We start from the raw sequence: 24,582 nt of genomic DNA, 5'->3' as shown, positions 1-24,582 counted from the left end.
TTGTACAGTTTGTACAGTTTCTGTGGCTCAGTTTGTACAGTTTGTGCAGTTTGTGCAGTTTGTACAGTTTGTACAGTTTGTACAGTTTGTGCAGTTTGTACAGTTTGTACAGTTTGTACAGTTTGTACAGTTTGTACAGTTTGTACAGTTTGTACAGTTTCTGTGGCTCAGTTTGTGCAGTTTGTGCAGTTTGTACAGTTTGTACAGTTTGTACAGTTTGTACAGTTTCTGTTGCTCAGTTTGTACAGTTTGTGCAGTTTGTACAGTTTGTACAGTTTCTGTTGCTCAGTTTGTACAGTTTGTGCAGTTTGTACAGTTTGTACAGTTTCTGTTGCTCAGTTTGTACAGTTTGTACAGTTTGTACAGTTTCTGTTGCTCAGTTTGTACAGTTTGTACAGTTTGTACAGTTTGTACAGTTTCTGTTGCTCAGTTTGTACAGTTTGTACAGTTTGTACAGTTTGTACAGTTTGTGTGGCTCAGTTTGTACAGTTTGTACAGTTTGTACAGTTTGTACAGTTTGTACAGTTTGTACAGTTTGTACAGTTTGTACAGTTTGTGCAGTTTGTACAGTTTGTACAGTTTAACCCCCCCCCCCCCCCCCCCCCTCCCCTACTACAGTTTGTACAGTATGTACAGTTTGTACAGTTTGTACAGTTTGTACAGTTTCTGTTGCTCAGTTTGCACAGTTTATACAGTTTGTGCAGTTTGTGCAGTTTCTGTGGCTCAGTTTGTACAGTTTGTACAGTTTGTACAGTTTGTGCAGTTTGTACAGTTTGTACAGTTTGTACAGTTTGTGCAGTTTGTACAGTTTGTACAGTTTGTACAGTTTGTACAGTTTCTGTTGCTCAGTTTGTACAGTTTGTACAGTTTGTACAGTTTGTACAGTTTCTGTTGCTCAGTTTGTACAGTTTGTACAGTTTGTACAGTTTCTGTTGCTCAGTTTGTACAGTTTGTACAGTTTGTACAGTTTGTACAGTTTCTGTTGCTCAGTTTGTGCAGTTTGTGCAGTTTGTACAGTTTGTAGAGTTTGTACAGTTTGTACAGTTTGTGCAGTTTGTGCAGTTTGTACAGTTTGTACAGTTTGTACAGTTTGTACAGTTTGTACAGTTTGTACAGTTTCTGTGGCTCAGTTTGTACAGTTTGTACAGTTTGTACAGTTTGTACAGTTTGTACAGTTTGTACAGTTTGTGCAGTTTGTGCAGTTTGTACAGTTTGTACAGTTTGTGCAGTTTGTACAGTTTGTACAGTTTGTACAGTTTGTACAGTTTGTACAGTTTGTACAGTTTGTACAGTTTCTGTTGCTCAGTTTGTACAGTTTGTACAGTTTGTACAGTTTGTACAGTTTCTGTTGCTCAGTTTGTACAGTTTGTACAGTTTGTACAGTTTGTACAGTTTGTACAGTTTGTACAGTTTGTCCAGTTTGTACAGTTTGTACAGTTTGTACAGTTTGTACAGTTTCTGTTGCTCAGTTTGTACAGTTTGTACAGTTTCTACAGTTTGTACAGTTTCTGTTGCTCAGTTTGTAGAGTTTGTCCAGTTTGTACAGTTTGTACAGTTTGTACAGTTTGTACAGTTTGAGCAGTTTGTACAGTTTGTGCAGTTTGTACAGTTTGTACAGTTTGAGCAGTTTGTACAGTTTGTGCAGTTTGTACAGTTTGTGCAGTTTGTGCAGTTCGTACAGTTTGTACAGTTTGTACAGTTTGTACAGTTTGTACAATTTGTACAGTTTGTACAGTTTGTACAGTTTGTACAGTTTGTACAGTTTGTACAGTTTGTGCAGTTTCTGTGGCTCAGTTTGTACAGTTTGTACAGTTTGAGCAGTTTGTACAGTTTGTACAGTTTGTACAGTTTGTACAGTTTGTACAGTTTGTACAGTTTGTACAGTTTGTACAGTTTGTACAGTTTGTGCAGTTTGTGCAGTTTGTACAGTTTCTGTTGCTCAGTTTGTACAGTTTGTACAGTTTGTACAGTTTGTACAGTTTGTACAATTTGTAGAGTTTGTGCAGTTTGTACAGTTTGTGCAGTTTGTACAATTATACAGTTGTGGCAGTTTGTGCAGTTTGTACAGTTTGTAAACATGTTTTGTAACAGTTCCTTTGCTCAGTTTGGTACAGTTTTGTGCAGTTTGTACGAGTTGTTGCTCAGTTTATACAGTTTGTACAGTTTGTGCAGTTTGTACATTTCTGTGGCCTCAGTTTGTAACAGTTCCTGTTGCTCAGTTTGTACAGTTTGTGCAGTTTGTGCACAGTTTGTGCAAGTTTTGTACAGTTTGTACAGTTGTGTGGCTCAGAGTTTGTACAGATTGTGTACAGTTTTGTACAGGTTCTGTGGCTCAGTTATGTACATTTGTACAGTTTGTACAGTTTTGAGTACAGATTTGGTGTGGCTCAGTTTGTACATGTTTGTACAGTTTGAAGCCAGTTTGTACAGTTTGTTACAGTTGCTCATTTTGGTACAGTTTGTACAGGTTTGTGCAGGTAGTGCATTGTAAATTGTGAGCAGTTTTGTACAGTTTTGTACAGTTTTGGTACAGTTTTGTGCAGTTTTGTACAGTTTGTACAGTTTTTGGTGCAGTTTTGTACAGTTTGTGAGCAGTTTGTGCAGTTTTCTGTGGCTCAGTTTGTGCAGTTTTACAGTTTGTACAGTATGTTGTTAACCGTTTCTGTTCTCAGTTTTGTACATTTTGTAGCAGTTTGTACAGTATTGTGCAGTTTCTGCAGTTTGGCTCAGTTTGTACCGTTTGTGTACAGTTTTGTAGCAGTTTTTTAGTACAGTTTGATACAAGTTTGGTACAGTTTTGTAACAGTTTGTTACAGTTTTGTTGCAGTTTCTGTGGCCTCATTTGTACAGTTTTACAGTTTGAGCAGTTTGTGTACAGTTTGTACAGTTTGTACAGTTGAACAGTTTGTGCAGTTTGTAACAGTTTGAGCAGTTTGTACAGTTTGTACAGTCTTGTACAAGTTTGAGCAGTTTGTACAGTTTTGTACAGTTTTGCTGCAGGTTTGTACACTGTTTGAGCAGTTTGTGCAGAGATTTCTGTGGCCCCTGCCCCAGTTTGTGCCAGTTTGTACAGTTTGTAACAGTTTGTACAGTTTTTGTGCCCTCGAGCCCCAGTTTGTAAGTTTGTAGCACGCCCAGAGTTTGTGCCAGTTTTGTACCCTCGTGAGCAGTTTGTACAGTATAGCGCAGGCGTGGCAGTTTTTCTGTGGCTCAGAAGTGCATGCCAGTTTGATTGGCTCAGGTGTCTGTGTTTGCTCTCCCTGCCCCAGGTGCCAGCACAGCAGCCCCGAGCCCTCCCGAGAGGAGCACGCCCTGATTGCCACCCTCGTGAGCCGCCTGCGCAGCGGGGCACGGTCAGTGCCCATCCCAGCCAGGGCTGCCCTCACACAGCCCTGCTCAACTTCCTCACGACCCTTTCCTGTCCTTGTCCTGTCCTTCTCCTTCCTTCCTTCCTTCCTACCCTTCACTTCCTTCCGTCCTGTCCTTCCTTCCTTCCTTCCTTCCTTCCTATCCTTCCCTTCCTTTCCTTCCTTCCTTCCTTCCTTCTTCCTTCCTTCTCATTCCTTCGCTTCCTTCCTTCCTTCCTTCTTCCTTCCTTCCTTTCCATCCTTCCCTTCCTTCCTTCCTTCCTTGTCCGTTCCGTTCCTACCTTCCGTCCTTGCCTTTTTTCCTGTCCTGGACGTTCCTTCCTTCCTATCCTTCCTTCCTTCGCGTTGGCCGTCCTTCGCTTCCTTCCTCCTTCCTTCCTTTCCTTCCTTCCTTCCCTTCCTTCCTTCCTTCCTCCTTCCTTCCTTCCTTCCTTCACTTACCTTTCCTTCTGCCTTCATTCCTTCCTTCCTTCCTTCCTTCCTTCCTTCCTTCCTTCCTTCCTTCCCTTCTTCCTTCCTTGCCTTCCTTCCTTCCTTCCTTCCTTTTCCATTCCTTCCTTCCCCTTCCCTTCCCTGACTTCCTTCCTTCCTTCCTTCCATCTTCCTTCCTTCCTTCCTTCCTTCCTTCCTTCCTTCCTTCCCTTCCTTCCTTCCTTTCCTATCCTTCCTTCCTTCCTTCCCTAATCCTTTCCTTCCTATCCTTCCTTCCTTCCTTCCCTGTCCTTCCCTTCCTTCCTTCCCTATCCTTGCCTTTCCCTTTCCTTCCTTCCTTCCTTTCCTTTCCTTCCTTGTCCTTCCTTCCTTCCTTCCTTCCTTCCTTCCTTCCTTTCCTTCTGCCTTCCTTCCTTCCTTCTTCCTTCCCTTCCTTCCTTCCTTCCTTCCCTTCCTTCCTTCCTTCCTTCCTTCCTTTCCTTCCTTTCCTTCCTTCCTTCCTTCCTTCCTTCCTTCCTATCCGCCTGTCCTTCCTTCCTTTCCATCCTTCCTTCCTTCCTTTCCTTCCTTATCCTTCCCCTTCCTTCCTTCCCTTCCTTCCTTCCTTCCTTCTCCTTCCTCTCCTTCCTTCCTTTCCCTTTCCTTACTCTCCTTCCTTCCATCCACCTCCTTCCTTCCCTTCCTTTTCCTTACTTCCCCTTCCTTCCTTCCTGTTCCATCCTTCCTTCCTTCTCTTCCCTTCCTTCCTCCCTTCCTTCCTCTACCTTCCTTCCTTCCTTTCCTTCCTTCCTTCCTTCCTTTCCTTCCTGCCTTCCTATCCTTCCATCCTTTCCTTCCTTCCTTTCCTTCCTTCCTTCCTTCCTTCCCTTCCTTTCCTTCCTTCCTTCCTTTCCGTTCCTTCCTTCCTTCCGTCCTTCCCTTCCTCTCCTTCCTTCCTTCCTTTCCTTCCTTCCTTATCCCTTCCTTCCTTCCTTCCTTCCTTCCTTCCTTCCTTCCATCCTTCCTTCCTTCCTGTCCTTCCTTTCCTTTCCTTCCTTCCTTCCCTTTCCTTCCTTCATTTCCTTCCTTCCCTTCCTTCCTTCCTTCCATTCCTTCCTTCCTTCCTTCCTTCCTCTCCATTCCTTCCCTCCATCCTTCCTTCCTTCCTTCCTTCCTTCCTTCCTTCCGTCCTTCCTTCCTTCCTTCCTTCCTTCCTTCCTTCCTTTCCTTCCTCTCCCTTCCTGACCTTCCTTCCTTCCTTCCTTCCTTTCCTTCCTTCCTTCCTTCCTTCCTTTCCTTCCTGTCCTTCCTTTACCGTTCCTTCCTTCCTTCCATCCTTCCTTACCTTCCATCCTTCCTTCCTTCCTTCCTTCCTTCCTTCCTATCCCTTCCTTCCTTCCTACCTTCCTTCCCCCTTCCTTCCTTACCTTCCTTCCTTCCTTCCCTTCCTTCCCTTCCTTCCTTCCTTCCTATCCGTTCCTTCCTTCCTTCCTTCCTCCTTCCTTCCTTCCTTCCCTTCCTTCCTTCATTCCTTCCTTCCTTACCTTCCTTCCTTCCTTCCTTCCTTCCTTCCTTCCATCCGTCCTTCCTTCCTTCCTTCCTCTCCTTATCCTTCCTTCCTTCCTTTCCATTCCTTCCTTCCTTCCTTCCTTCCTTCCTTCCTTACTTCCTTCCTTCCTTCCTATCCTTACCTTCCTCTCCTTCCTTCCTTCCGTATTTCCTCCTCCTCCTTCCTTCCTTCCTTCCTTCCTTCCTTCTCCTTCCTTCCTTCCTTCCTTCCTTACATTCATCCTTCCTCTCCTTCCTTCCTCTTCCTTCCTTCCTGTCCTTCCTTCCTTCCTTCCTTCCTTCCTATCCTTCCTTCCTTCCTGTCCTTCATCCATACCTTCCTTCCATCCTACCATCCTTCCTTCCTTTCCTTCCTTTCCTTCCTTCCTTCCTTCCTTCCTTCCTTCCATCCAGTCCTTACTACCTTCCTTCCTTCCTTCCTTCCTTCCTTCCTTCCTTCCTTTCCATTTCCTTCCTTCCATCCTTCCCTCCTTCCTTCCAGTGTCCTTCCTTCCTTCCTTCCTTCCTTCCTTCCTTCCTTCCTTCCTTCCTTCCTTCCTTCCTTCCTTCCTTCCTTCCTTCCTTCCTTCCTTCCTTCCTTCCCTCCTTCCTTCCCTCCTTCCCTCCTTCCCTCCTTCCCTCCTTCCCTCCTTCCTCCCTCCCCTCCTCTCAGAGAATCCCAGACTGGTTTGGGTGGGAGGGACCCCAGAGCCCCTCCAGTGTCACCCCTGCCATGGCAGGGACACCTCCCACTGTCCCAGTGTCCAGCCTGGCCTTGGGCACTGCCAGGGATCCAGGGGCAGCCCCAGCTGCTCTGGGCACCCTGTGCCAGGGCCTGCCCACCCTGCCAGGGAACAATTCCTGCCCCAAATCCCATCCAGCCCTGCCCTCTGGCACTGGCAGCCATTCCAGGATCCGGCAGTGTCTCCTCTCTCCTGCCCCAGCCGGGATCTCTGCCGGGGTTTCAGGGCAGAAACCTGCTTCCACCAGAGCCCCCAGCCAGGGCCAGATGGGGCTGGGTGTCCCCTGTCCCCGAGTGTCCCCTGTTCCCGAGTGTCCCCTCCCCTGTCACCCTGCCCTGCAGTGTGTGGGCGACTCCCTGGTGTCCCTGCTCAGCTGGCTCGGGGACACACACACACACACACACACTGTTGTGTTCCTGTTGTGTTCCTGCTGTGTTCCTGTTGTTTTGTTCCTGTTGTTGTTGTTGTGTTCCTGTTGTTGTTGTTGTGTTCCTGTTGTTGTTGTTGTGTTCCTGTTGTGTTCCTGTTGTGTTCCTGCTGTGTTCCTGTTGTTTTGTTCCTGTTGTTGTTGTTGTGTTCCTGTTGTGTTCCTGCTGTGTTCCTGTTGTTTTGTTCCTGTTGTTGTGTTCCTGTTGTTGTTGTGTTCCTGTTGTTGTTGTGTTCCTGTTGTTGTTGTTGTGTTCCTGTTGTTGTTGTTGTGTTCCTGTTGTTGTTGTTGTGTTCCTGTTGTGTTCCTGTTGTTCCTGTTGTGTTCCTGTTGTTGTTGTTGTGTTCCTGTTGTTGTTGTTGTGTTCCTGTTGTTGTTGTTGTGTTCCTGTTGTGTTCCTGTTGTTCCTGTTGTGTTCCTGTTGTTCCTGTTGTGTTCCTGTTGTTGTTGTTGTGTTCCTGTTGTGACAGGCCCCTCCCAGGCCGATTGAATTCCGGTCTCTGGCTGCTCCGGCTGTGCTGCTGCTGTTGCTGGGAGGGCAGAGGCTGTTCCCAGCCCTTTTCCATGGCCACCGGAACCCCCAGCCCTCCCCGCCTGTGGCCCCGCTGTCCCCTCAGTGTCACTGTCACCGAGCCAGCAGGCCCGGCTGTGGCCCTGCTATCCCCTCAGTGTCACTGTCACCGAGCCAGCAGGCCCGGCTGTGGAGCCCTGCCCTGCTCAGAGCTTTCCCCCAGGGCTGTCCTGGAGCCCCTGGGGCACTGGGAGGTGTCCAAGGGCTCTGATGTCCCTTCCCACCCAAAGAATTCCACAATTCCCGGTTCCCTGAGCTCCCAGGGTGGCTGGGAGAGCCCAGGCACCGAGTGTGGAAGGAGCAGAACATTGTCACATCACCTGGAACGGTGTTTTTAATTCTGTGTGAGCCCTCTCCAAACCTCTGCTGCTGTGGAACCCTCTGGATTCTCTCCAGAGAATCTCCTGACCCTCCTCCCATCCAAGCTCTGGCTTTGTTCTTCCCCTTTCCTCCCTCTCCTTTCCTCACACCTGGGGGTGCTCACCTGGAGAAGGATCCAGGGAGAGCTCAGAGCCCCTTGCAGGGCCCAAAGGGGCTCCAGGAGAGCTGGAGAGGGACTGGGGACAAGGGCTGGAGGGCCAGGAGCCAGGGAATGGCTGCCAGTGCCAGAGGGCAGGGCTGGATGGGATTTGGGGCAGGAATTGTTCCCTGGCAGGGTGGGCAGGCCCTGGCACAGGGTGCCCAGAGCAGCTGGGGCTGCCCCTGGATCCCTGGCAGTGCCCAAGGCCAGGCTGGACACTGGGGCTTGGAGCAGCCTGGCCAGGAGATGAACTTGAACTCTTTCCTTGTCAGCTGCCAGCTATTCCTAAAAGCAAACACCAAAGGATTATTGTTCTGAAAGCTGCAGGTTGTTTCCAGGAAAGCCAGCAGTTGCCAACAGGTATTCTGTAATTCCCTGTGCTGAGGAGAGCTGGCAGGAGCTGGGAGATGTTCTGGAAACAGCAGATGATGGGAAGGGTGGGAGGCTGGAGGAGAGCAGAGGGAGCTGCTGCAGACCCCACAGCAGAGCTGGAGGGCGGCGTCAGTCGGGGCTGGGGGAGGTTGGTGCCCTTTAAGCACAAAACTGCAGCATAAATCAGTGTGAGGTGTCTGCAGCTCCCCAAACCTGCTCTGATTCCTGCTCTCCCCTGAGTTCACTCTCCTTTCTGGAACTTCTCTCTCTCAGCCTCCTTTGGGCTGAATTCCCTTGGGATCCTCCCTCGTGGGGAGTCCCACTTACCTCACTCATTATTCGATAAAAACTCCCAGGTTCATTAAAATCCGTTTTCTGGTGTTTATTGAAGGATCCTTACAAAACTTGGCACAAGCCTAAATCACCACAGCCTGGCTCATCTCGTTCTGATGGTACAAAACAACCCCAAACCACGCAGTCTTTTCACCTTTATACCAATTTTTACCCCATTAACTACAGACACGTGTGTTGTTATTATATCTCTACAAATAAGTTTTCTATATCTACTCACGTGATTAAAAGTGTGACTAACTCTAAACCAATCACTTTTTGTGCTTCTAAAACCTGCAGAAGCATGGAGAAGGATTAAAAACTACACCCTTTCTCCTCCATCTTTACTCCCCGTGTGAAACCCTCTTAAAATCTGTATTTTCACCTCAGTGTCAAAAGAAACAATTTTCTACTTTCTATTTAATTTCTTACAAACTCTGCCTTGCTCAGGGATGTTTGGAAGCTTTTCTGTCAATATTATATATGATTGATGTATTTTTTAAAGAATTGTATAGACAGAGAAATGTCCCTGCATTTTTAGACTCCTACACTTTCTCAGCTGTTCCCGTGCTCTGGGCACTGGGATGGCTCCAGGGGTTAATCCAGCCAAGCTCTGGAGTTTGTGGATCCCAGCCCCATGGGTGCTGGTTGTGGGTCAGTGCCAGCTCCAGGGGCTGGGAGAGTCCGAGGTGTTCAACCTGGAAAGAAATGAAATGTGCGTTTTTAAACAAGCATCACAGCCACAGCTCACATCGCTCGTGGGGATAAGGGAAACACAAACCCTTGAAATTAAAATGTCACTTGTGTCCCGAGGTGGGAATGTGGGCTGGGAGTGGCTCCTGTGCTGCAGCAGGGTTTGCTGCTGGATTTCCCTGGGCTGCCCATGGATCCCCTGGAGCCTCAGGAACGGCACCGGGAAGCTTCTGGCACATTCTCCCTGTCCCTGTCCCCTGTCCTGTCCCTGTCCCTGTCCCTGTCCCTGTCCCTGTCCTGTCCTGTCCTGTCCCTGTCCCTGTCCCTGTCCTGTCCTGTCCCTGTCCCTGTCCTGTCCTGTCCCTGTCCTGTCCCTGTCCTGTCCCTCTCCCTCTCCCTGTCCCCTGTCCCTGCCCCTCTCCCTGTCCCCTGTCCCTGTCCCCTGTCCCATCCCCTGTCCCTGTCCCTGTCCTGTCCGTCCCTGTCCCTGTCCCTGTCCCTGAGGAGGAGGAGGAGGAGGGAGATCTCTGGGGGCAGCAGGAGCTGCCAGTGCCTGCAGGAGGATCCCCTCCCACCAGGGACATCTGGGGACACAGGGATGTGACCCAGGGACATCTCCTGGGGACACAGGGACATCTCCTGGGGACACAGGGCTGACTCTGGTTTGTTTTGCAGTGTCCTGGACAGCCCAGGGTGACTCTGGTTTGTTTTGCAGTGTCCTGGACAGCCCAGGCCGGCTGGACGAGGAGCACCGGCTCATCGCTCGCTACGCCGCGCGCTTGGCCGCCGAGGCTGGGAACGCTGTGAGTGACCCATCCCTGCCAGGCCCCGGGGCTTGGGGGGCACCACGGGGGGTGGGGACCCTAAACCTGCCTGGGGTCACCAATTTGTGTGTGTGCAACAGCACAGGCAACCAAACCTGCCTGGGGTCACCAATTTGTGTGTGTGCAGCCCCATGGGTTCCCTAAAACCTGCCTGGGGTCACCAATTTGTGTGTGTGCAGCCCCATGGGTTCCCTAAAACCTGCCTGGGGTCACCAATTTGTGTGTGTGCAGCCCCATGGGTTCCCTAAAACCTGCCTGGGGTCACCAATTTGTGTGTGTGCAATAGCACAGGCATCCAAACCTGCCTGGGGTCACCAATTTGTGTGTGTGCAGCCCCACGGGTTCCCTAAAACCTGCCTGGGGTCACCGATTTCTGTGTGTGCAGCCCCACAGGTCCCCAAACCACCCTCAGTTCCCCATTTGTGCCCCTGCAGTGTGCTGGCAGTGAGCTCAGGGCAGTGGGAATCAGATCAGCCCTGCTCAGGCTGCAGGAGATGAATGTGAGCACCACAAACCGTGGCAGAGTGCTGGGGGTGGCTTTGTTCCAGAGGGAAAGGTGGCTTTGTGTCTGCAGCTCCTTACAGGAGGAAATAAAGGAAAGCCCACACGTTTCCAGCTGCTAAAAGCCCTGACAGAACTACAGGAGCTCAGGGAGAGGTTCTGGGACCCCACAGAACATTTGCAGGCGAGCTGGACGGTGGCTCCCTGTCTTTATCCATAGGGAAGGAGAGGAGGGTTTGCAGGGATCATCTCCCACATTCCCCAATTTCCCTGGGGCAGCCCAGACCCTGCCTTGGGCAGATCTGTGTGTAAAACCCTGATGAGATGGTGCTGCTGGAACATTTCCGACTGTCAGTCCCCACTCCCCGTGCCCAGGGCTGCAGCTCCAGAGCTGCTCTGTGCTCCAGCAGGGCTGAGCCATCGAGGGGACACAGCACTGGGCTTGGGTTTAGGTGGAAGAGGAGGAAATTTCCATGCAATCCTGTAAAATCCAAGTGCTGAGTCACTGTCACGCTGGAAGGTGCTGGGAGAGCTCTTAGTCATGGCTTGACTTGTGCAGGTGGAGAACTTGGGGAGCTGCAGGTTCCAGAGGCAGGAATCAGCCCAGCCTGGTGTGGCCATGGCAGGGCCGGGGCTGGAGCAGCTCTGGGGCTCCAGGGAGCAGCAGCTGGAGTTTGCTGAGGCTCCTCAAGGACCTGGGGGCAATTCCTGCTCTTTCCCTAAGCCCCATCCAGGGCAGGTGCTGGAGCAGTGCCAGGGGCTGCTGTGGGGCACAGAGGGGAGGGACAGGGGGACAAGGGAGGGTTTCTGTTGTGGCCAGAGCTCGGCCATGGGGAGTCTGCAGTTCCTGACTGGCTCCACCATCTGCCCCAGAAGTGCCAGCAGCTGGAACAGGCGGATTTCTCCCATTCTGGAGGGATCTCAGCTCTGAGGGCTTTGGTTCCTGGCAGCTCCTCTATTCCCTGCCAAGGACAGCTCTCCCTGCCTCGGCCAGGCCGGGCTCCGGGGCAGGGTGACACCCATGGGGACAAGGGTGTCTGTGGGGTGTGAAATGGCTTTTCTCACCACGATAATGGTCAGATGCTGTTGTCCAAGGTTTGGCCAGAGAACTGGGATCTCCCTCCTTGGAGAGGTTCAGAGCTCCACAAGACCAGTTCCTGAGCGTTTTCTGTGCCTTGGCCCTGCTCTGCATGGACTGGAAACGTCCCAGCTGCGATTTTCTGTGAATCTGGGCATTGATGGAAGTGGGGAATGGGAAAAGAACATCAAAAAGACTTAAGGAATATTTGTCCAAGGAGGAGCAGTGTGTGCTGAGAGGGGTTGGTGTGAGCAGAATGGTTTCCTGAACGTGTGCTGGGACCTGTCGGTGGCTCAGGGTGGGCTCAGCCCGTCCGTGGCTGTGTCCTCCCAGAGGGGATAAGAGCCTGGAGCTGTTCCTGCAGGGCTGTGCTGCAGCACATGTCCCCTCCCCGCAGGAGTGACACCCCTGGCACCCGGCTGTGTCCCCTAAAGGAGCTCTGGCTGCTCTGCCCTTGTCCCCTGGAGCCAGAACCTCCCTGGGGAGGGAGTGGGAGCTGCTGGGGCAGTGCTGGTTCTGGGGCAGTGCTGGTTCTGGAGTGGTGCTGGTTCTGGATCAGTGCTGGTTCTGGATCAGTGCTGGTTCTGGAGTGGTGCTGGTTCTGGGGGGGCGGTGCTGGTTCTGGGGCAGTGCTGGTTCTGGATCAGTGCTGGTTCTGGATCAGTGCTGGTTCTGGGGCAGTGCTGGTTCTGGATCAGTGCTGGTTCTGGGGCAGTGCTGGTTCTGGAGCAGTGCTGGTTCTGGATCAGTGCTGGTTCTGGGGCAGTGCTGGTTCTGGATCAGTGCTGGTTCTGGATCAGTGCTGGTTCTGGAGCAGTGCTGGTTCTGGGGCAGTGCTGGTTCTGGGGCAGTGCTGGTTCTGCTGGGGCAGTGCTGGTTCTGGATCAGTGCTGGTTCTGGATCAGTGCTGGTTCTGGAGCAGTGCTGGTTCTGGATCAGTGCTGGTTCTGGGGCAGTGCTGGTTCTGGATCAGTGCTGGTTCTGGATCAGTGCTGGTTCTGGGGCAGTGCTGGTTCTGGATCAGTGCTGGTTCTGGATCAGTGCTGGTTCTGGATCAGTGCTGGTTCTGGGGCAGTGCTGGTTCTGGATCAGTGCTGGTTCTGGATCAGTGCTGGTTCTGGGGCAGTGCTGGTTCTGGGGCAGTGCTGGTTCTGGAGCAGTGCTGGTTCTGGAGCAGTGCTGGTTCTGGAGCAGTGCTGGTTCTGCTGGGGCAGTGCTGGTTCTGGATCAGTGCTGGTTCTGGAGCAGTGCTGGTTCTGCTGGGGCAGTGCTGGTTCTGGATCAGTGCTGGTTCTGGGGCAGTGCTGGTTCTGGAGCAGTGCTGGTTCTGCTGGATCAGTGCTGGTTCTGGATCAGTGCTGGTTCTGCTGGATCAGTGCTGGTTCTGGATCAGTGCTGGTTCTGGATCAGTGCTGGTTCTGGGGCAGTGCTGGTTCTGGACCAGTGCTGGTTCTGGATCAGTGCTGGTTCTGCTGGGGCAGTGCTGGTTCTGGATCAGTGCTGGTTCTGGAGTGGTGCTGGTTCTGGATCAGTGCTGGTTCTGGATCAGTGCTGGTTCTGGGCAGTGCTGGTTCGGGGGCAGTGCTGGTTCTGGAGCAGTGCTGGTTCTGGAGCGGTGCTGGTTCTGGGGCAGTGCTGGTTCTGGATCAGTGCTGGTTCTGGATCAGTGCTGGTTCTGGATCAGTGCTGGTTCTGGATCAGTGCTGGTTCTGGGGCAGTGCTGGTTCTGCTGGGGCAGTGCTGGTTCTGGATCAGTGCTGGTTCTGGATCAGTGCTGGTTCTGGATCAGTGCTGGTTCTGGAGTGGTGCTGGTTCTGGATCAGTGCTGGTTCTGGGGCAGTGCTGGTTCTGGGGCAGTGCTGGTTCTGGATCAGTGCTGGTTCTGGGGCAGTGCTGGTTCTGGATCAGTGCTGGTTCTGGATCAGTGCTGGTTCTGGATCAGTGCTGGTTCTGGGGCAGTGCTGGTTCTGGATCAGTGCTGGTTCTGCTGGGGCGGTGCTGGTTCTGGATCAGTGCTGGTTCTGGATCAGTGCTGGTTCTGGGGCAGTGCTGGTTCTGGAGCGGTGCTGGTTCTGGATCAGTGCTGGTTCTGGGGCAGTGCTGGTTCTGGGGCAGTGCTGGTTCTGGATCAGTGCTGGTTCTGCTGGGGCAGTGCTGGTTCTGGATCAGTGCTGGTTCTGGATCAGTGCTGGTTCTGCTGGGGCGGTGCTGGTTCTGGAGCAGTGCTGGTTCTGGATCAGTGCTGGTTCTGCTGGGGCAGTGCTGGTTCTGGATCAGTGCTGGTTCTGGAGTGGTGCTGGTTCTGGGGCAGTGCTGGTTCTGGGGCAGTGCTGGTTCTGGATCAGTGCTGGTTCTGGAGCAGTGCTGGTTCTGGAGCAGTGCTGGTTCTGGAGCAGTGCTGGTTCTGCTGGGGCAGTGCTGGTTCTGGATCAGTGCTGGTTCTGGATCAGTGCTGGTTCTGGGGCAGTGCTGGTTCTGGATCAGTGCTGGTTCTGGATCAGTGCTGGTTCTGGGGCAGTGCTGGTTCTGGATCAGTGCTGGTTCTGCTGGGGCGGTGCTGGTTCTGCTGGAGCACGGATAAATCCAGCAAACCCCCAGAGAACAATCCAAACTTTGATTCAATCACAGCTTCATCTGTTTGTCTCCCTCTGCTGCTCTGCTCGGCCTGAGCTGAGGAACAATCTCCTGTTCCCTCAGGTGCTGTGTCCTGACACAAGCAGGGCAGAGCTGCAGGATTCCCCCTGGCACACCCACAGAGGGCTTTTGTGTGCTTCAGGACAACATTTCCAGGAGAAAGGAACCCCTGTCAGCACCAGCTCTCCATTTCTGCCTCCTGCATCCCTCTGCCACCAGCTCCAGCTCTGCTCCCACAGCCTCAGGGTTTCTCCTTGAAAAGCCCAGCTCCATCCTGAGCCAGGTGTTCCTGGTGCTCCCCACAGCTCTGGGGGAGTGAGGCAGCCCCAGGGACGCCCAGGACTGTCCTGAGCTGTGCAGAACTGCAGGAGCAGCTGCTGAACAGGGGCTCTGATGATGAACACAGGTGATGAACACTCAGCTCTGGACCAGGGGATGGTGAGGGGAGGTTTGTGGAGGAGCCACAGCAGCCAGGTGTGACCCCACGCTGCTCTGGGCTGCTCCTCCCTCAGCACCGGGCACTGCTCACATCCCTTTGGCACCTCCCCAGTGCTGCCCACACCTAAAGAAAGGCTGGGACATTCCCTCCCTTCGGGTTTTAGGCGTGATTTGATAGAATATTTTAAAACAAAGACTGAGTAATCCAGGTCTCCTGTTAGATCCACCTGCACTTTGCTTCTTGGCTCCCTCCTCTCCTGCAGGAGGTTTCTGAGCCCTTGCTGTCCCTTGTTTCCTCTGCCTGCAGCCCCCAGGAGCTGTGGCACAGGGACACAGCTCCTCCTGGGATCTGGGATGTGCTGCCAGCACCCCCAGGCTTGGCCAGAGCCCCCCAAAGCAGGGCTGGGAGGGGCAGCGTGGCTCAGACTCATCCCTGGATGTGCTGTGGGAGCTCTGCTCCTGCTCTGGGGATCCTGGAATCCCCAATCTGTGAGCCTTGGTGTGGAGAGCAGCAAGGCTCACCCTTGAAGAGCTTCAGTGAGGGCCAGAAGGGGCAGGAGCCAGTCTGGGGGTGTTTGGTGAACCCCAGAGCCTCAACAACTCCCCCTGCACACCTCTCCTTGCTTTGCTCAATGCATATTCATGAAGGTCATACATATTCAAGCATTCCTTGGAGTTCTTTTACTCCTTCTGGGAATCCTGGAGCTTGCTTTGAGCCCTGACTGGTCATGCAGGAGTGTAGATTTGATTCTGGGGAGCTGTGTGTGCCATTTCCTCACAACAACAACAACCAGGGAATAACCAGGGAATGCAGTCCTTTGTGCCCCTTTTCTCTCCACGTCACCTGTGTGCTTCAGTATTGTCACCCAGTCATCCAGACAGCTTCAGCTGCTTCCACAAACTGATTGAGCTCTTCTCATAATTGTCAGAATTCTCAAAATTTCTGTTTGTAGTTACAAACAGAAAAACATCCTGCAAAAGTTACCATTATTAACTCTATTTCAATATTTTGTGTAAGCCTGAACTCTGATATACTGACCACACTCTGTCAAGAGCACTTAAACGTGATTACGAATTGTACAAGTTCAAAGTTGTGATGAATAATCATTTGCAAAGGTAAATACATCATAGTGGAAGCCAGTACAGTTTATGGAGTTATTGATAACAATTGGAGGTTCCAGGTGTGGCTCACTCAGGATTAATGGCCCTTGCTGGGGAATGCACTGCAGTGCTGGCAGCTCTCACTGCTCCTGTGGGGTGCTCAGGACACCTTTCAATTTAAGATAAAATTTCGATTTAAATCCATTCTATGACTTTCCTGCTGGGAGAGAGCTGGGCCTTGCAGAGGTTGAGTTGTTTGGGGTTTTTAGTGATTGTGGCTGATGCTGTTGGCTCCCAGGTGGAGCTGCAGGAGATGCTGGGGCAGGGATGGAGCAGGGGATGAATCCCTGGAGCTGCAGGGCAGGCAGGGAGCTGAACCCACACGGAATCACAGCCGAGGGTCCTGGCATGGGAATGCTGCCAGGGGAGGGAACAGACACACAGTTCCAGGACAGGATGGGACAGGATGGGACAGGATGGGACAGGATGGGACAGGACAGGAAGGGACAGGACAGGATGGGACAGGACAGGAAGGGACAGGAAGGGACAGGAGCTCCCCTCAGGACAAGCAGCACCCTGGGAATGTGGGGATGGATTCCATCCCTGTGTTTATGACAAGGATGGGATTCACCATCACAATCCCAGGAACCCCAAATTCTCCCAGGGTGAGGCCAGTGAGGATGAGGGTGGGAGGTGGCTGCAGTCTGTCCTGGCCTGGCAGGGCTGGAGCCCGTGTGGCACTTGGGGACATGGGCAGGGCACTTGGGGACATGGACAGGGCTGGAGTCCCTGTGATGGGACCCCTGGGGCTGGGACCCCTGGATGGGACCCCGGGCTGGGAGCTCTGGGGCTGACTCCAAACCCTGCATGCAGTGAGGGGTCGGTGTCACTGGTGTGTGTCACTGGTGTCACTGGTGTGTGTCACTGGTGTCACTGGTGTCACTGGTGTGTGTCACTGGTGTGTGTCACTGGTGTCACTGGTGTGTGTCACTTGTGTGTGTCACTGGTGTCACTGGTGTGTGTCACTGGTGGGTGTCACTGGTGTGTGTCACTGGTGTCACTGGTGGGTGTCACTGGTGGGTGTCACTGGTGTCACTGGTGTGTGTCACTGGTGTGTGTCACTGGTGTCACTGGTGTGTGTCACTGGTGTGTGTCACTGGTGTCACTGGTGTGTGTCACTGGTGTGTGTCACTGGTGTCACTGGTGTGTGTCACTGGTGTGTGTCACTGGTGTGTGTCACTGGTGTCACTGGTGTCACTGGTGTGTGTCACTGGTGTGTGTCACTGGTGTGTGTCACTGGTGTGTGTCACTGGTGTCACTGGTGTCACTGGTGTGTGTCACTGGTGTGTGTCACTGGTGTCACTGGTGTGTGTCACTGGTGTGTGTCACTGGTGGGTGTCACTGGTGTCACTGGTGGGTGTCACTGGTGTGTGTCACTGGTGGGTGTCACTGGTGTCACTGGTGTCACAGGTGTCACCATGTCCCTCTCTGTCCCTGCTGTCCCAGTGTCCCTCTCTGTCCCAGTGTCCCCAGTGTCCCTGCTGTCCCTCTGTGTCCTGGTGTCCCTGTGTCCCAGTGTCACCATGTCCCTCTGTGTCCCGGTGTCCCCAGTGTCCCTGATGTCACCGTGTCCCTCTGTGTCCCGGTGTCCCCAGTGTCCCTGATGTCACCATGTCCCTCTGTGTCCCGGTGTCCCCAGTGTCCCTGATGTCACCGTGTCCCTCTGTCCCCAGCCCCGCCCGCCAGACCTGCCGTTCAGTTTCGATGCCAACCGGCAGCAGCGGCAGCTGATAGCGGAGCTGGAGAACAAGAACAGGTACGGAGCGGGTACAGCCCCTGCGGGCTCTCACTGACCACGTCCTTTCCACAGCTTCTGCTGGGCTGCACTTCCCTCATTAACTGATCAATTAGTCATTAACGCTAGTTAACTATCCTGGGGAGGGGCTGCCCTGCCCCTGTTCCCCAGGGAGGGGCTGATCTTCTCTAATCTTCAAATCATCTGCACCAGCACTGGGAGCTGGGCTCTGATCCCAGAAATCCCAGAAATCCCAGAAATCCCCAGTCCTGGCTGGGGCCCCTGCCCCTGTGCTCAGGTGAGACCCCAGCCCTGGGGATCCCAACAGCACAAGGAGCTGGAGCTGCTGGAGAGAGCCCAGAGGAGGCCCTGGAGCTGCTCCAGGGCTGGAGCCCCTCTGCCATGGAGCCAGGCTGGGAGAGCTGGGGGTGCTCACCTGGAGAAGGATCCAGCGAGAGCTCAGAGCCCCTTGCAGGGCCCAAAGGGGCTCCAGGAGAGCTGGAGAGGGACTGGGGACAAGGGCTGGAGGGCCAGGAGCCAGGGAATGGCTGCCAGTGCCAGAGGGCAGGGCTGGATGGGATTTGGGGCAGGAATTGTTCCCTGGCAGGGTGGGCAGGCCCTGGCACAGGGTGCCCAGAGCAGCTGGGGCTGCCCCTGGATCCCTGGCAGTGCCCAAGGCCAGGCTGGACACTGGGACAGTGGGAGGTGTCCCTGCCATGGCAGGGGTGCCACTGGAGGGGCTCTGGGGTCGGTCCCAAAGCCAAGCAGAGGATTTTTGTTGCTCCAGAGGATCAGCTGTGTCCATGGTGTCCCAGTGCCCAGCTGGCACCCAGAGCCTGCCCAGCCCTGTCCCCAGGCACCCTGAGCAGTGGGAAAAGGCTGCTCCAGGGAAGTTTGGAGCAGAACCAGTTCCTGGAGAGCAGGAACAGCTCGGCCCTGGCACTGCTGGAGTCTCAGTGCTCTAACAGGAGACCTTGCAGGTATTTGGGCCGGTTCCTGGAGATCCTGGATCACCCAGAGCTGTCCCGGAGCTGTCCCGGAGCTGTCCCGGAGCTGTCCCGGAGCTGTCCGAGCCCGTTCCGTGCCGGCCCTTGGGGACACGTGGCCCCGGGAGATGCGGCAGTGCCGCTCCGGGGCCGTGCTCCCGGTGTTCCCCAGGGGTGAGCCCAGCCCCGGGGCTGACCCTGTCCTCCCGTTCCCTTCCCGGCCAGGGAGATCCTGCAGGAGATCCAGCGGCTGCGGCTGGAGCACGAGCAGGCCTCGCAGCCCACGCCAGAGAAGGCGCAGCAGAACCCGACACTGCTGGCTGAGCTGCGGCTGCTGCGGTGAGCGGCACTGGGGCTACTGGGATGGGCTACTGGGATGGGCTGTGGGGCTACTGGGATGGGCTACTGGGATGGGCTGTGGGGCTGCTGCGGTGAGGGGCACTGGGGCTGCGGGGATGGGCTGTGGGGCTACTGGGATGGGCTACTGGGATGGGCTGTGGGGCTGCTGGGATGGGCTGTGGGGCTACTGGGATGGGCTGCTGGGGCTTTTGGGACTGCGGGGTTGTACTACTGCAACTACTGGGATGGGCTGTGGGGCTGCTGGGACGGGCTACTGGGGCTGCTGGGATGGGCTACTGGGGCTGCTGGGATGGGCTGTGTGACTACTGGGGCTGCTGGGATGGGCTACTGGAGCTACTGGGGCTGCTGGGATGGGCTACTGGAGCTACTGGGGCTGCTGGGATGGGCTACTGGAGCTACTGGGGCTGCTGGGATGGGCTACTGAGGCTGCTGGGCTGGTTTGGGTGGCTGGGCTGATGGGCTGGGCTGGGCTAGGGGCAGCTCCTGGCAGAGCCATCTCACACCGGGGCTGGGGCAGCTCCTTGAGCTTTGCTTGGGAGGGCTCAGGAGGAAAGAAAAGGCTCCCCTGAAGGGAATCCTGGTGGCAGAGCTCAGGGAGGTTTGGGAAGGAGGAGTCAGCAGCACTGGGGGATCCTGCAGGCATTTTCCAGCCTCAGGGACTCCGGGATCCTGAGGGTCACTGCCTGGGCTGTCTCCTCGTGAGCAACCAAACACCCCAAACCCTCACTCCTGCAGGAATTCCAGCTGGCAGGTTGTGTGGGATGGGCAGGATATTGGACTGTGATTGTCTGTGAGCAGCAGCCAGCACCTGATCTCAGTGCTGCACAGAATCCAGGCTGTGAAAGCAGGGGAATGATAATCCATGGAAAATCCTGTCCCGGGGCTGGAGCTCTGCAGGGAGCCCTGGGGATGGGTCAGCTCCAGCTCTGCTGACCTTGGAGAGGCCCTGGGTCCGTGTCCTGGCAGATCCCTGCCTGGCAGAGCAGCTCTGCCTTTCCTCCTGCCTGCAGGACCACGGGAACCTGGAATCTCAGAAGGTTTGGGCTGGGAGGGACCCCAGAGCCCCTCCAGTGTCACCCCTGCCATGGCAGGGACACCTCCCACTGTCCCAGTGTGCAGCCTGGCCTTGGGCACTGCCAGGGATCCAGGGGCAGCCCCAGCTGCTCTGGGCACCCTGTGCCAGGGCCTGCCCACCCTGCCAGGGAACAATTCCTGCCCCAAATCCCATCCAGCCCTGCCCTCTGGCACTGGCAGCCATTCCCTGGCTCCTGGCCCTCCAGCCCTTGTCCCCAGTCCCTCCCCAGCTCTCCCCATGTCCCTGGTGCTGGGCCTCACTCCAGGTGTTTCAGTGGGAATTGTCCCCTCCATGTCCCTGGGCCTCACTCCAGGTGTTTCAGCAGGACAGAGGTGGGACCCAAGGTCACTTGGACACAGAACTCCCCGGGGAGGGTGGAGACCCCTGGGGTTTATTTTGTGCCTTTCTCCCTGGCACAGGCAGAGGAAGGATGAGCTGGAGCAGAGGATGTCAGCGCTGCAGGAGAGCAGGAGAGAGCTGATGGTGCAGCTGGAGGGGCTGATGAAGCTGCTCAAAGTAAGGAATCTGCTGTTGGAAAGGCAGCAAATCCCTGCCTTCCCCGGGTGCTCTGGGATCCCCTAAAACCCTTCCTGAGGAGCAGGCTGAGTTTGCCAGGAGCCATCTCCACCCCAGCTCTGCGTGGGGTGCAGGGGGTTAATGCTTTTCCAGGTTTGTGGGGGTGAAACACTGACATTTGGAGTGGTTTAACAAAGTTGGATTTGGTAACTGGGGCTGAGTACTTCCCACTCCCCCTGGGAAACAAACTGGGAGCAGGGCAGGATGAGACTGCCAGGGATGAGGAGCTGGCCCTGCACAGCCCCTGCCACATCTGGGGTTTGTTTGGGGGTTCTCACCCTGCACAGCTCCTGCCACATCTGGGGTTTGTTTGGGGGTTCTCACCCTGCACAGCTCCTGCCACATCTGGGGTTTGTTTGGGGGTTCTCACCCTGCACAGCCCCTGCCACATCTGGGGTTTGTGTGAGGGAACTGACCCTGCCACATCTGGGGTTTGTGTGAGCTGACCCTGCCACATCTGGGGTTTGTTTGGGGGTTCTGGTGCTGGCTCTGAGCTCCAACACAACATCTTTGCTGGGGTTTCTCAGGAAGCTCCTTCAGTGTTTTCCTGGAGTCCCCCCTGGGCCGAGCTCCCAGCTGGAGACTGGGCTGGGAAACTCTGTCACACCTTTGTTCTGTCTGCTCCAAATCAAACAAGAGTTTGTACAGCGAGAGACAAAACCTTGGAGAGCCTTTGGTGCAGGGCCAGGAGCCCCAGAGGTGCTGTGGGAGGGGGCAGGAGGGAGAGACCTGGCAGGGTGACAGTGGCATAGGGGGGTGACAGTGGCATAGGGGTGACAGTGGCACAGGGGTGACAGATCAGCTGTTGGCACATCTGGATGGTTCCAGGGAAATTCAGAACCTCTCTACACTCAGAGAGAACAATGAATTCCCTGGGACTCACAAGTGCCATCACTCCTCAGCTTGGGCTTCTATCCTGGGCTGGAATTCCAGCCCCTTCCCTTCATCCTGGGACAGAATTCCAGCCCCTTCCCTTCATCCTGGGGCAGAATTCCAGTCCCTTCCCTTCATCCTGGGACAGAATTCCAGTCCCTTCCCTTCATCCTGGGACAGAATTCCAGCCCCTTCCCTTCATCCTGGGACAGAATTCCAGTCCCTTCCCTTCATCCTGGGGCAGGGCTGTCCTTACAGGGGGTGATGATCCAACACTCCTCAGCAGGGCCTGGTTTATTCCCTGAGCACAACACACTGGCCCTGTTTGGGAATTCTGTTTTTCCTGAAGCCACTGGTTCTGCTCTGTGTTTTTCCTGCTCAGCTCATCAATGTCTGACTTCTAAAATCACAGGAATCCCAGAATCCCAGAGGGGTTTGGGCTGGGAGGGACCCCAGAGCCCCTCCAGTGTCACCCCTGCCATGGCAGGGACACCTCCCACTGTCCCAGTGTCCAAACTGGCCTTGGGCACTGCCAGGGATCCAGGGGCAGCCCCAGCTGCTCTGGGCACCCTGTGCCAGGGCCTGCCCACCCTGCCAGGGAACAATTCCTGCCCCAAATCCCATCCAGCCCTGCCCTCTGGCACTGGCAGCCATTCCCTGGCTCCTGGCCCTCCAGCCCTTGTCCCCCTGCAGCTCCATCCCATGGTGAGGATGCCCAGGACGGGATGGACCCCCAGAGCTGCCCCAGCTCCATCCTGGGGCTCCCCAGAGCTGAGTGCCAGAGCCCTGCCCTGTTCTGAGCCCTCCCTTCCCCCCTGGCTCCCACCCCTGGCACCGTGGGCTCCTTCGTGTTTCCCCCCCTGGAGCCCCCCAGCCTCTCCCCAATTAAAGGCTCTTCCAGAAGGACATCTGCTCTGGAGCTGGAGGAATCCAAAGTGGAAAATTCCCTGCCAATGCAAATTTGCCTGAACAGTTGAAGATTCCTGCCTGGATTGCAGTGTGCCTTTGGCCTGCACCCGCTGCTTCTCCTCCATTAAATCCAGGAGCACTTTTCCCCCCTGAGTTCAGCTCAGGCCAGGCAGCCTCACTCAGGCCTTTAAATCAATTTAAATTTGTATCAATTTAAACAGGTACAGCTGAGCCCCTCCCAGCCCCCTGCTCCATCAGCTTGTGGAAGGTTCTTTTTAACAGAAATGTTTTATATTTGGGAAAAGCAAGCTGGATGTTGAGTTCCTCCCTGAGCCTCAGCAGCCAGAGGGGCTGCACTGCCCTTCCTGCCTGGTTCCTCTGGGAGCTGTCAGACACCCAGCATGGAGTTATCTCGTGCTGGGGGTAAATCCCCTGCCCTGCCCATTTCCTGCCTCTGTGCCTTCAGGAGCCAAACCTGGGACACGTTCAAATAACCAAATCATCTTTTCTTGGCGAGATTTCCTTTCCATGAAGTCCTAAAGCTGCTGTGGCACCTGTCAGTGGGGCCCTGGGTCAGCATTCCTGACACCTAAATGTGAATAAAGTAATGACAGGGTGGGGCCATGGAATCCCAGAGGGGTTTGGGGTTGGGAGGGACCTGAAACCCCTCCAGTGTCACCCCTGCCATGGCAGGGACACCTCCCACTGTCCCAGTGTCCAGCCTGGCCTTGGGCACTGCCAGGGATCCAGGGGCAGCCCCAGCTGCTCTGGGCACCCTGTGCCAGGGCCTGCCCACCCTGCCAGGGAACAATTCCTGCCCCAAATCCCATCCAGCCCTGCCCTCTGGCACTGGCAGCCATTCCCTGGCTCCTGGCCCTCCAGCCCTTGTCCCCAGTCCCTCTCCAGCTCTCCTGGAGCCCCTCTGGGCCCTGCAAGGTCCCTTTTAGGTCACCCCAATAAACTTCTCTTGTTTAAGTTGTCTCCCCTCCCTATTTGAACATCCACAGCCAGCCCTGGGCATTCCAAGATCCATCACAACCTCCCTGCCCTGCCCCAGGTAGCTCCTGGCTCAGGTAATTATTTTAAGCTGCAAATTCCCCAGCCTGCTGAGCTAAAAATATCATTTCTTGTAGATACTTCTGACACCTTTTGTCATTATTGGTGTCAGAGCCTCCCTGTCTGCCGCTGCAGACTCCAGGGGAAGGGATGAGGCAGACACAGGATCCCTCCCTCCTCCCCTGCTCGGGATTTCACCCCCAGCCCCAGCACTGCCTCCAGGCTCTGTTTTGTTCCTGATGTTGGTGTTTATTTCCAGCTCTCATTTTCAGTGGTTTTAGCCCTGCCAGACACGATTTTTCCCCGCCAGGTTTTAGCTTCTCTCATCACTTGGAGCTCTTCAGAACTGTTCATGTATAATTTACATCAGCTGTTAAGCTTTTATGGGTTTTTTCCATTTTCTTATGCAGTATTTTTTACATTTTTAATGCTGCCTTCATTTCACCATTTAGGGCTGGATTCAGCTCACCCAGCTCTTCTTGCCTGGCATTTTTGGGGCCTCAAATCCCTCTCTAAAGGAGAGTGAGGAAAGACCCTGTAGGTGTCAGCAGCTTCCCCTGAGGGGCAGCTCCAGCTCTGATCTGTGGGACAGGAGCCAGGGAACAGCCAGGGGATTTGGGATGGGGATCAGGGAAAGGCTCTTCCCCAGAGGTGCTGGCACTGCCCAGGCTCCCCAGGGAATGGTCCCAGCCCTGAGGCTGCCAGAGCTGCCCTGGATGGACCTGGTGGGTCCCTCCCAGCTCAGGACATTCCGTGACTCCAGGAAAGCCCAGCTGGGGAAGGGCATCCATAGGTGTCCTCTGGAGGTTCATCCCTTCTCCCCACGCTGTGGTGCTTGGGGTCAGAGCTGGGAAAGGGCCTGGGACAGCCAAAGGTCCCTGGAACAGCCAAACCATTCCAGTTCTGTGATTCCCGACCACTCTGGTTCTGTGATTTCCAGTTCTGTGATTCCTGACCATTCCCAGATCTGTGATTCCTGACCATTCCCAGATCTGTGATTCCTGACCATTCCCAGATCTGTGATTCCTGACCATTCCCAGATCTGTGATTCCTGACCATTCCCATCCTGTGATTCCTGACCATTCCCAGATCTGTGATTCCTGACCATTCCCAGATCTGTGATTCCTGACCATTCCCAGATCTGTGATTCCTGACCATTCCAGATCTGTGATTCCTGACCATTCCATCCTGTGATTCCTGACCATTCCAGATCTGTGATTCCTGACCATTCCCAGATCTGTGATTCCTGACCATTCCATCCTGTGATTCCTGACCATTCCAGATCTGTGATTCCTGACCATTCCATCCTGTGATTCCTGACCATTCCCAGATCTGTGATTCCTGACCATTCCCATCCTGTGATTCCTGACCATTCCATCCTGTGATTCCTGAC

At 54.4% G+C, this 24,582-nt stretch overlaps 1 protein-coding gene across 8 annotated transcripts in view; it reads left to right on the top strand.

Moving 5' to 3' along the window:
• Positions 1–24,582, top strand: part of DTNB (dystrobrevin beta) — a 144,698-nt gene that overhangs the window by 66,315 nt on the left and 53,801 nt on the right. For 5 of the 8 annotated variants that reach the window (XM_088052576.1, XM_088052578.1, XM_088052575.1 and 2 more), the window contains 5 exons: positions 3,270–3,353; positions 9,699–9,786; positions 17,293–17,375; positions 18,566–18,679; positions 20,195–20,291. In XM_088052576.1, the coding sequence (XP_087908702.1) occupies positions 3,270–3,353; positions 9,699–9,786; positions 17,293–17,375; positions 18,566–18,679; positions 20,195–20,291 (466 nt within the window). The remainder of the gene's footprint in view (positions 1–3,269; positions 3,354–9,698; positions 9,787–17,292; positions 17,376–18,565; positions 18,680–20,194; positions 20,292–24,582) is intronic. The other 3 variants (XM_088052582.1, XM_088052580.1, XM_088052581.1) reach the window with 1 other exon arrangement.

The sequence above is a fragment of the Pseudopodoces humilis genome, chromosome 3 (assembly GCF_049639895.1).
Source record: "Pseudopodoces humilis isolate 2021_Gansu_Grassland_sample_001 chromosome 3, ASM4963989v1, whole genome shotgun sequence".
Classification (NCBI taxonomy): domain Eukaryota; kingdom Metazoa; phylum Chordata; class Aves; order Passeriformes; family Paridae; genus Pseudopodoces; species Pseudopodoces humilis.
The sequence above is the reverse complement of the archived record's forward strand: the minus strand, read 5'-3'. Positions and strand labels throughout refer to the sequence as shown.